The following is an 11,903-nucleotide window of genomic DNA, read 5'->3' on the forward strand; positions in this document are numbered from 1 at the left end:
CACTGAAGGGAGGGTCTGTGGTGAAAACTTATAAGCCAGTTAACAGCTATGATACACGGGCAATTGCTTTTGTATTGTGGTCATGTTACTGAGCTGCGAACCACAAGGTCCCAGGTTCTATCCTCGCTCATACCAATCCGCCACACCCTTATAGTTATTTTAGGCATGGATCTTTTAATTTATAATTAATTAAAAATAATAAAAATTATTATTTTTAAAATGGTAACTTTATTTTCTATATACAATGAGCGACAGCAGAATAAAGCTGCTGTCATTTTACCTTTTTTTTTTCTTTTTTTCTTTTCTGCAACAGTTTATCAGCAGAACAGATTGATAGGAAGTAGAAACATGGTTTTTGATTGATAAAAAATTAACTGTTTATTTAATTGCCTGAAAACTTTTACTCTAAACTTCTTTATATTTCATAAAATTTGTGAAAATTTGAAAATAAAATTATTCATTAGTTTATCTGCAACTAAAAAAAAGTAAAGGTATTGCAGCTTTATTTATGTAAATTTTACTGCCACTTTCCAGACACCATTTAACAAGCCATTTTGGGGTGGGTGAGGGTTGACCATTTGACAGTCAGGCCTATTTAGTACTGTGTTCTTCAGTCGAACAAGAGTAGGTTATATAGATTATTAAAAATCTTGAAAATACTTCTAATATTGTAGAATTAAAAAAAAATAATAAGTTTTAATTACAAAAGTTTATTTTTTTAACATTTTTTTTTTGTAGGGCTGCATTGTAATACATGAGATTTATGCTAATGGAGCTGTAGCCCAAGATGGTAGACTTAAACCTGGTGATCAAATTTTAGAGGTATTCTACTATGATTGTAAGATTTTCTTGAATTTTGTATGTGTATTTTATTATACTATATATTAATCTTTCTTTTATCTAGGTTAATGGCCATGATTTAAGACATGCGACACATCAAGAAGCTATAAATTTCTTGAGGCATTCTGTACCCAATGTTCAGATACGAGTTTATAGACATAAAGAAACATCCGAGAGTCTGTCTTTAGCTGAATTTTCAGTGGAACTTTATAAAAAACCTGGTCGTGGTTTAGGTCTCACTATTGTTGGCAAAAGTAATGCTCCAGGAGTTTACATTTCTGAAGTTGTAAGTTGAATTTGTATATTCTTGTTTTATCTGAATGAGTGAATTTATAATTTATGTAGGAATATAAATATTGTTTGTCTGTGTATGCAAATTATATTTATTTGCACATGCAAAAGAAAAAAGTATTTCTTTAGTTGTATAGTTTTTTTCCACGAACTGTTTAGTTATTTTATAATTGATGTAATAAATTCACTTTTATTTGAACTTTGTTTTTAAGTTATCATTTTGTATTTATTGAATAACAGATTGTTTTGTAAGTATCTTAAAGCTTTTGGTTGAGTGCTGGGCATTTTTCATTTTTAAGTAAAGAGCAGTTTTCAAATATCATGTGAAAATGTATGTAATAATGCTACAAAAATAAGAAATTTAAAATATTGAATAAATGCAATAAAATATATCCTTAAGAGATAACAGGAATCAAGAGTTTTGTTAATATTTCATTTTCCATATTAATACTATATAGAGTTTCAAGTTAGGGCTAGACTTCTAAATATAAGGTATAATACTCAATAATTGTTGGATCATCTTGCAAAGTAATTCATATATTTTCCAAAATATTGTGTAGCTTCTATTGTGTGCATTTTTTTTTTTTTTTTTGCTTCTGTTGGGATGAGGCAAGCGGACTATTTTTCTCGAGTAGGAATATCTGTGTGACTACGCTTCTGGCGCTTCGTTCCGGCACCATTCCATGCTGTGTGCGTAATTGTCAATACCTGTGTTCTTTTCTTTTCGTTTTCTATGTCCAATAAATGTGCTGTCTTCAAAAACCATGCTGAGATTATTGAAAAGTAACAACAAATTGGTAGCAGAGCGTGGTTCTGGTTCGTGGTAAATGTTTCGTTAAAATTTCTAAGTGAACTATGTGACTGAAACGAAACTGTCAGCATGGATAAATTAAATGTCCCTGAGCTGAATGGAACTAATTATTTTATTTGGGCATTGAAAATACAGGCAGCGCTGAGTTTGAAAAGATTGGACTCTGTTATATCCGCGGTGAAACCAGATAATCTAAGTGAGAAAGATGCAGCAGAATGGAACCAGAAAAATTCTGACGCCGTTGCTTACATTAAGTTATCATTATCAGACGAACAGGCCCTACAGTTCGCAGCAGAGGAAAATGCAAAAATTCTGTGGGATAAAATAAAGTCAACATTTACGGGTCAAGCAGAAGACCGCAAAATAGATGCCAGCAATGAATTGAAAAATCTTCAAATGAAAAGTAATGAATCGGCAAATGATTATGTTGCCAGAGCAAGAGGAATTGCTACGAAGTGTCATTCTTTAGGACTGGATGTCACACTTAGGGAGCTCGTTTATTATACAGTGCGCGGACTGAAAGGAAAATTCTCTGAAGTGCGAGAAATTCTCAAAACCCAACGTGACAAGTCAATGGACGAAATATTAGAAATTTTACGTGAAGAAGAAATTACCTTTTATTCGCCGACGTGTACTCGCGCTGAAGGAATCAATGCGGAAGTATTTTATTCTAGAAAAAACAAAAGTTCTGGTGTAAGGCTCTGTTACATCTGCAGACGGCCAAATCATATCGCCAAGGACTGTTTTTACAGGAATAAAAATGCTAGTAGAAGTGCTCCATGTAATGAAAATAATCAAAGGCGAAATACACAACATCGTGCCAACCAATCAACGAAACGACGAAGTGTTAGTGATGTGTTTACTACTTCTCATCAAGAAGAAAGCCTAAGTGATAAAATATGGTTGCTGGACAGTGGAGCTTCTTGTCATATGGCCAAAGACAGTATGTGGTTTTAAAAAATAATCCCTGAAACAAGGGATATTTATTTAGCAGGTAAAGACTCTAAAATTTTGTGTGAGGGAATCGGAACAGTTAAAACAAAAACTCTAAATAATAATCCTAGAAATTTAACAATTACTAATGTTAGCTATGTTCCTGAACTAAGATATAATTTATTGTCAGTAACTTGTTTGATGGATAAGGGTTGTAAAATTAAATCGAATAATATTTGAATGTTGATTTTTGATAAAGATAATAATTCAGTTACTAAAGCATTTAAAAATAACAATAGATTAGAATTATATTTGGATCCATTGTATAATTCAGAGTTATTTTTCTAAATAATCCACTAGTAATTATGAGATTTGGCATTACAGATTATGTCATTTAAATCCTAAATATATATGCTTAAAATGAAAGATTATATTGATATTAATGATATAAATGATTTTCGATGTGAAACGTTATATAAGTAAGATAACCAGAAAAACTCATCCTAATATTGACGTAAATCAAAGTTCCGAAATTCTTGAGTTGATTCATGTTGATCTGTGTGGTCCTATTCAACCTGAATCATTTGGTGGCGCAAAATATTTCATGATATTGGTGGATGATTTTTCTATAATGTATTTTACTTATTTCTTAAAAAATAAAAATGAAGTGTTCAATATATTTTCGCAATTTAAAGCCAAATATGAAAATTTAACCGATAAAAGAATTAAAAAATTAAGAACTGACAATGGCTTAGAATTTGTAAATGAACAACTTGATACTTATCTTGCTAATTCAGGAATATTTCATGAAAAAACTATTCCATACAATAGTGAAAGTAACGGTAAAGCTGAAAGGGCTAGATCTTTGTTATATGAAAGTGAGCTTCCATTAAAATTTTGGGCCGAAACCATTAATTGTAGCACCCAAGTATCTAATGTAACCCCACGTAAAGGAAAAGAAAAAATACCCCTTGAAATTTGGACAGGTAGAAAACCGAAATTAAATTATCTTAAAAAATTCGGCTGTGTGGCTTATTTTCACGTTCCGAAAGTAATGAGAAATAAATTTGAAGTTACAGGAAAACGTGGTATAATGCTAGGATACGCTAGAGAAAGAAAGGGTTATCGAATTTATGACATCAAAAGCCGAAAAATAATAGAAGAGAGATCAGTTAAATTCAATGAATCTCTAAAAGGTAGTACTTTTTTGGGGAAAACGAAAGCAGAAACTTGGGATATTAATTCACTGCTTGAAACTTCTCCAGCGGCATGCGAGATAAATCAAAAAACAAAAAGTGAAATATCTAGTTCAGAAATTCCTGACGAATCTGCAGAGGATGAGAATAGTGATTCATCAATTCTATACCATAGTCGAACTTCGCGTCAGACAGACGCCACTCTAGGGGATGAAAACGAAACACCAGATGTTGAATCAAGTAGTAATAATATCGTAAATCAGATTCCATTAAGACGTTCGGAAAGGCTCAAATCTAAACAAATGTCAGCTAATGTAGTTTATAACATTCCGAATACATACTTAGAGGCAAAAAATAGTGCTGATTGGAAGAACTGGGAAAGAGCAATGAAAAATGAATTCGATTCGTTAAATAAACATGAAGTTTGGGAAATAGTAATTAAGCCTTCAAAAACAAAATTAATAAAAAGTAAATGGGTATATTCTTTAAACCAATATAACTCTGGTGAAACAAAATGTGGGTTAGTGCTAGTTTCAATTACCTAACCTACAAATTTGCCTGCCTAATTTAAAATATGCTAGAGTCTAAGAAAACAAGGTTTAAGTTAAAGAAAATTTAATTACAACATATTTACAAGACTTTGTACAATTGCGAGATTAGTGAAAAAGCGCTTAAAGATTCAGTCAGCATCGTTCCGGTCGCGGCAGCGTTTTTTGTTTTTCTTTTTTCTCTTCTTGCTTCGCGAGCTTAAGCGTGTAGAGAGCGTGCGCATGAGACTGAAGGAGTCGATAATTTGCATACTTGCCGAGATCAAAAATAACCACAAAGCGGCACTATCAATTTGATTTGAACCTCGTGGCAAATGTCAGTTTTTAGTTGCACGTTGTAGTACCGCTACAAAAATATAAAGCGAGAATTGTAGCAGCAGGTTTTAATCAAAGAAAGTTAACTATTTTTAGATTTATGGATGGTGGGGCCTGCGGCCTCAATGAGCCGTAATTCCTCTCAACAAAGGTTTTAATCAAATAAAAAATAAAGATTTTTCCGAATCTTATTCACCTGTTGTGAATATTGAATCTTTCAAAATGTTAATGGCACTTGCATCTAAATTAAATTTATTTTTTAAATTCTTTGACGTTAAAACTGCATATTTATATAGTGATATTAAAGAAACTGTTTTTATGTTACCTCCACCTGGTTATGAAAAATTAATTGGAGATGAAAAAGTTTGTAAGTTGCAAAAGAGTATCTATGGCTTACCACAATCTGGTAGAAACTGTAAAAGGTAAATTAGAAAAATTAGGATTAATGCAACTGGCCTCTGACAATTGTGTATTCATTAAAACTGTTGGTAAAATTATTTTTATATTATGTATGTATGTATGTAGATGATTTAGCAATTTTTTCTAATAATGATGAAATGTATCAAGAGATTGTAAATAGCATCAAAAGCATATTTGAATTACATGAGACCAAAACCGGTAAATTTTTAGGCATAGAAATTGTTAAACATGAAAATAGTATTAGTCTGTGTCAATCTGAATATATTGAATCATTATTGGTTAAACATAATCTGTAAAAGTGTTAAAACTCCAATTGTAAAAGGAGAAGATAAGAGTTTCCCTTCCACAAATGAACTGGTTGACATCACGATGTATCAAGAATTAATTGGTAAACTTTTATATTTAGCTAATAGAACGCGGCCTGATTTATCATTTGTAATAACATAGTTGTCACAATTTAATCATAAACCAGAAAAAGGGCACTATAATTTGGCTAAAAGAGTCCTAAGATATTTAATGGGTTCAAAAGATAAAAAATTGTTTTATGATAGTAAGTTTGGTTTTCTTAATGCAAGTTCTGATGGTAGTTGGGGGAATGCAGAAAATGGCAAATCATTTTCGGGTGGTGTAATTAAATTAGGTAATTCATTAATTTCATGGAAATGTCATAAACAAAAAAGTGTCAGTCTGTCAACATGTGAAGCTGAGTTATTTGCTATTTCTGAAATATGTAAAGACATTATTTGGACTGTAAACTTATTAACTGAGTTAAACTGTAAACTATTTATAAATAATGCTGTAACCTTAAACTCGGATAGTCAAGCAGCAATTCAGTGGATTAAGTGCACCAGGTCTTCAAATAAATCAAGACATATGAATTTACGTTTTCATTTTGTGAAAGATTTGTTGAAAGATAATGTAATTAAATTAGAATATGTTCAAACAGAATGTTTAATTGCAGATTTTCTTACAAAAGCTGTAAGTGAAGAAAAGCTAAAGTATTCTGTGAAAAATATTTTGTTAATTTCTTAATTTTTGTATGTACATATAATTTTTTGCATTGTTGTGTGTATTTAATTTTTATGTGTATTATAAATGCTCGAAAAATGTCACTCGCAGGAGGGGTGTGTTGGGATGAAGCGAGCGGACTATTTTTCTCGCGTAGGAATATCTGTGTAACTAGGCTTCTGGCGCTTCGTTCCTGCACCATTCCTCCCGCGAACAAGATGCTGTGTGCGTAATTGTCAATACCTGTGTTCTTTTCTTTTCGTTTTCTATGTCCAATAAATGTACTGTCTTCAAAAACCATGCTGAGATTATTGAAAAGTAACAACAGCCCCTTTTTTAATCGTCTCCATATATAAAATATTCAAAGTGCAAGTTTTGTAATTTTAAAATTCAAATTTGAGATTTTCACATTTCAGTCCTTCCTCAATTCAAAAAGCACATTCCAGGAACTATGTCTGTCAATACAATAACTCAAAAGTGCTGTGTGCTAGATTAATGACATTTGTCATATAGTCTCTGCAAATTTGTAGTGTTTCGTCAAATTATGAATGAAAACCCATACTGAAGTATGTTGATATGGCTATCTTAATATAGGTTAAAACAGTAACTGAAAAATGAAGAGAATTGTAAGAGTAAAATTTGCTGCATAGATTTAATATCCTAAGTATATATATGTATAAAATTTGGAACCAGATCTTTCTAGAGGTTGACCAATTGTGAGTTTTATTATTATTTGGAATTATCTTATTATCTTTGTCTTTTTAGCTACACTATATTTTCTTTTTTCTTTACCTTTTTTTAGCCTTTAATATTCCTATTTTCTTTTTTGCACATCTCTTATAGAACAATATAACTCATTGACTCATCTTATTAGATAATAAATTAATTTTGGGTATTAATATATATGAAAATATTACCATTAAGTAATATAAGGTTTTTTATTTTATAATAAAATTTTCATATTTTAAATTTTACTGTACAATTTTTATAAGAAAGCTGTTTTGCTAAAAGATTTACTCACATGGTACAGATACTTTCTAAATTAATTTTTTTTATTATTATTTAGATTAAAGGTGGAGTTGCTGATTTAGAAGGATCTCTTATGGAAGGAGATCAAATTTTAGAAGTGAATGGACAGAATCTGAGGGAATATGACCAAGAAGCTGCAGCAGTCTTTTTGAAAGTAAAGAAATATAAAACTTTCCAAAATTATCATAATATTTGTATTTGCAACTTTCCACAGTTTTTAAAATTGTGCATGCAATATAAAAATGCTGATTATGATTTGAATTTTCATTTCCTTTTATCAGGTGCTTCATAAAAATACTCTTTGTAAGGAAAAAAACAGATCTTTATGAATTTTTCTTCAAAATATGGTATTTTTTATTATTGTTGATAAGAAAATGGAATCTTTACAAGCTTTGTTTTAAATTTCGACATTTTCATAATGTTTTATTATAATGTATTCAATGCAAAAGAAGAAGACATATCAGTAAGTATAGGATTAATAAAGCTGAATTTAATTAAAAGGTATAGAGCACATTTTATTAGTTATTTTTAATAGGACTTGTAAAGATTGAAAATACGTTGAAACATAAACTTGTAAAAACATATTTTAGTTATAAAAGTTTTAGTAGATTTTTTTGAGAGAAATCGTACTGAATCATGAGACTGGCTTCTAACATTTTATATTTAGAAAGTGTTATAAACTGTTTTTGCATTTTTATTCATTTGTTGAATGTATGTAAATTATTTAAATATCTGAATCATCTATAGTTACAAAGGTAGTAAGTTATTAAAATTGCTAATTTTTTTAATCATGATTGCATAAAAAAACTGACAAATATTAGCATTAAATTTTATTTTAATCTTTGCCATTTGATACCAGGGGTTTTTAATGCAATTGCGAGAGAAAGTGATAAAACCATTTTTCATTCATTAAAGAATGGTTTAAAATATTTAAATTTCTTTGTGGCTGTAAATTTGTATTTATTTACTTTGGTTTTGTCCAGTAATTAATTTTATTTTAATACTATTATTTTCAGACTTGTGTAGGAAAAATAAATATGAAAATTGGACGGTTGAAATGTGAAACAAATCTCCCCCCAAGAAGGTCGATGCATTGAAATTCTGCTTTTAATATATGTAAGTATTAACACAAGAATTGTAACTTTTATTTAATATTTACATGATACTTCGTTGTTACTCTTTACGGTAAAAATCAAAGTTAGTCATCATTGAAGCCTTTTTGGGCATCATCTATTTTTTATATAATTTTTTTCCCTGTAGAGCAACAGCTGTTTATAGACAACCATATTTCTCTTCATGCTTGTTTGTGAATTCAAGTATAGTTTAAAGAATATAGTGACTAAATAATAATACATTGAAGCAATACCATGGCTTCTGTGTTATTACCTATTTATTGAGTTTTAAGTTTCATGCATGAATTCCTTTTCTAGTCGCTTCTTTTGAACTGGAGGTTATCTTATTTAATGAACAATTTCATATCAGTTCAAAGTTATACATGGTTTCTCTGTCACCATCTTGTACAAAGATGACTACACAGAAAAATTCCAAAGACATGAATATTTTCTCTTATTTCAGGCATGTTTTAGTTGTTTTGTCTGCCATTTTCAAGGTTAAAAAGCTCTATTCTTTCCCCATTTTATGTATTTGATAGAAGAATTTTTTCCTTGCCCAGTTTAAATTTTTTGAGGTTATTTTTAATTAGTTTATTTTTTATCCCCGTTCTATTCTGTGGGAAACATGTAGCATATTTTTCTTGCACTTGAATTTTACAATTTATATATTGGGTTTATTTGGTTTGTTACAATAATTTTAAAATTAAAGTTATTTCGGCTAAGTAATAATAGGAAAAATAATTAGTTAATTTCTATCTATGCGTGAATGTGAAGTAAGAAACTACATAAAACTAATAACGATTCCAGAGTGGCATTGAATAAGAGGGAACAGAGAATAGAACCAAATGATTTTAGATCCTATGATACTCATTTTTGTAAAGAAACCATTTAAATAATGATTTGTTGTATAATCATTGAAATAGATACATATGCTAAACTATTAATCAACTACATTTGCTGAAAATAGAGATGTTAAAATTTGTAGTCATTTTTTTTTCGAATGCAAATTTGTAGTCACTTTTTTTTAATGGAAATTTGCAATCACTGCAGGGGTGTTTGTGCTCCGGGGAAACCCCGGAATTCCGGGGATTTTGAACTTCGATACCCGGAAATTCCGGGGATCGTCTTTCAAAAGGAAATAGGAATAATAATGAATTATTTATTTTGATCTGGGTAATTTTATTTGCTTTGAAAGCAGAAAAACGCAAGGTCAGTGTGTGTGGTGAAAACTTTTCCTTTCTTTCTCCAAAGGCAGTGATAATGCGTGAAAAGGGGGGAAAAAACTTTTTTGTTCTTTCCTTATTGCGCGTTATGACTCATTCTCCCGGTTCTCGGACATTCTCTTCTGGATTCTTTTCGGCAATCAGGCGCGGCAGAAAAAAAAGGGAGAGACTTCGTTCGACTAGATGTGCGATAACGTGACTCTGGGTTCAAAGGTCTTATCTCTCCTGGCGTGGCGCCAATAAGTAGAGAAGGGGGATTTTTCGCCGTATTTGCTATTTGTCATTGATCGCTTCGCAACTTTTTTTTCTCCGCTGTGTAAAATTTTCGTTTCATTTATTGATGCAAGTGTAAATTTTTCGTTTCGCTTATTGAAATATTTTTTTATTTATGTACGCAAGAGAATTTCACTTTGAAATTTCAGCATATGAAACAGAAATTACCCCTTAAAAATTCATATCTAATTAGTTTTACAGCATTAGATCCAGGGCTAAGAGGTAAAACCAGTACAATATTAGCTTTTGAAAAATTATCATCTTTTATGTCCCATATTTTTAGTGATAATGAAAAGTCAAAAGTAGAAGCTGAAATAAGGTTACACCAGAGTGATATTGATATCACCAAAGAAATGCTCTACACATCTGATGAAAGTGGAAATCAAGTCAAGTGTACAAATGATAAATATTGGTCTTAAGTTTTTAATTTAAAAGATGATTTCACAAATGATTATAAGTATCCTACATTGGCTAAATTGGTCAAAGCCTGCCTTAGCTGCTTCCATGGCCCATTAGTGGAAAGTGCATTCAACTTAATGGACACACTTGTCACTGACTATAGAACCTCTCTTAAGATTGATTCCCTAGATGCAGTGCAGACTATTAAATATGATTTAATGGCTTCTAAAGAAACCTCATGTGAAAAATATGGCTCAAAAAATCCAATGACTGATCCAATTCGCAAAGATCTCTTACTGAATATGAACAGAAGTTGGAAAACATATCAAGAGGACTTAAAAACATGTATTTCAGATGAGTCATCTATAAAAGTCTCCGAAAAACCTTCTACATTAGCAGAAAAGCAAACTGCTTCTACCTCTGCATGTGCAGTTCTCGAGGAAATTTCTTCAACTGTAAATGAGGAAAATAAAAGTCAACCTTCCTGCAATTATGAAGTTCACCACAAAAGAAAGACAAGCCCACAAACATCAGAAAATAAAAAAAAGCAGCAGAAATTAGATAATTTTTTTTAAAAGAATTAATTCATGTAATTTAAAATATTTGCATAAAATGTAGTAGTTTATATGTTTGAAAGTTTATGGTTATTAATTTTGCAAAAAAAGTAATTCATTGAACTTTTATAATTAGGTCATTCAATACTTCATAATTGTAATTTTTCATTTCTCCCCTCCCCCCTTCTCGAAACTCCAAAATGCCGGTAGTAAGTCCGTAAAAGTTTCAGGGGATTTTTTGGGGTCCCACAAACACCCCTGATCACTACTAATTAAATACAATAATTTAACGAAATGCTCATTAAATATTTGTACTGGATCATCTGTTTTATATTATCTGTTCTCAGAACTGCATGGAGATATTTTTGTACTTTGCCTTTAGAAATCATGAGTTCAGAATCATAGCAAATTGAAGTAATACATGATTAGACGGGCATTTATCAAATATATTTGTCGTATTTATTAAAAATTTCTCTGCAAGTCAGTGTTTTTCCATTTTGCATGACAACTATTATTATGTGACAAATGCATTTAATCAAGTTATTAATGATATAAACCTGAGATATCATAGATGTATGCACAAAATGATAATGAAAGATGCAAAGAGCTATTAAAATTAATTTATCTTTGTAAATTTTGAATTAATATAATTAATTTATATAACTTTTTTTTTTTTACTTTACAGATGTACAGCACCCAAGTACCTTATTCTGATATCCTGTAACTATGCAATGTGCAATTGATTTTAGGAACCCTTGTTATGCAAGAACAGTATTTTACAAGTGCATGTCTAAAAATGAACTTTGTCCATAAGTATTATACATCATTGCAATGTCGAAAACGATATAAAAACATAATTCGCAAACTGATTTTGTATGGTGTAAATTTGAAATTCCAAAAATGTGATTTAAATTTTTCCCAGAGTTCTAATGAAAATCGAAATTTGTACAT

At 30.4% G+C, this 11,903-nt stretch overlaps 1 protein-coding gene across 1 annotated transcript in view; it reads left to right on the forward strand.

Moving 5' to 3' along the window:
* Nucleotides 1-11,696, forward strand: part of LOC129972805 (multiple PDZ domain protein-like) — a 63,829-nt gene extending 52,133 nt beyond the window's left edge. The window contains exons 31-35 of the mRNA XM_056087081.1: nt 739-822; nt 905-1,126; nt 7,429-7,545; nt 8,408-8,507; nt 11,638-11,696. Of these exons, the coding sequence (XP_055943056.1) occupies nt 739-822; nt 905-1,126; nt 7,429-7,545; nt 8,408-8,488 (504 nt within the window). The 3' untranslated portion in view covers nt 8,489-8,507; nt 11,638-11,696. The remainder of the gene's footprint in view (nt 1-738; nt 823-904; nt 1,127-7,428; nt 7,546-8,407; nt 8,508-11,637) is intronic.
* The last annotated feature ends 207 nt before the right edge of the window (nt 11,697-11,903 follow it).

The sequence above is a fragment of the Argiope bruennichi genome, chromosome 6, assembly GCF_947563725.1.
Source record: "Argiope bruennichi chromosome 6, qqArgBrue1.1, whole genome shotgun sequence".
In the NCBI taxonomy this organism is placed as follows: Eukaryota; Metazoa; Arthropoda; class Arachnida; order Araneae; family Araneidae; genus Argiope; species Argiope bruennichi.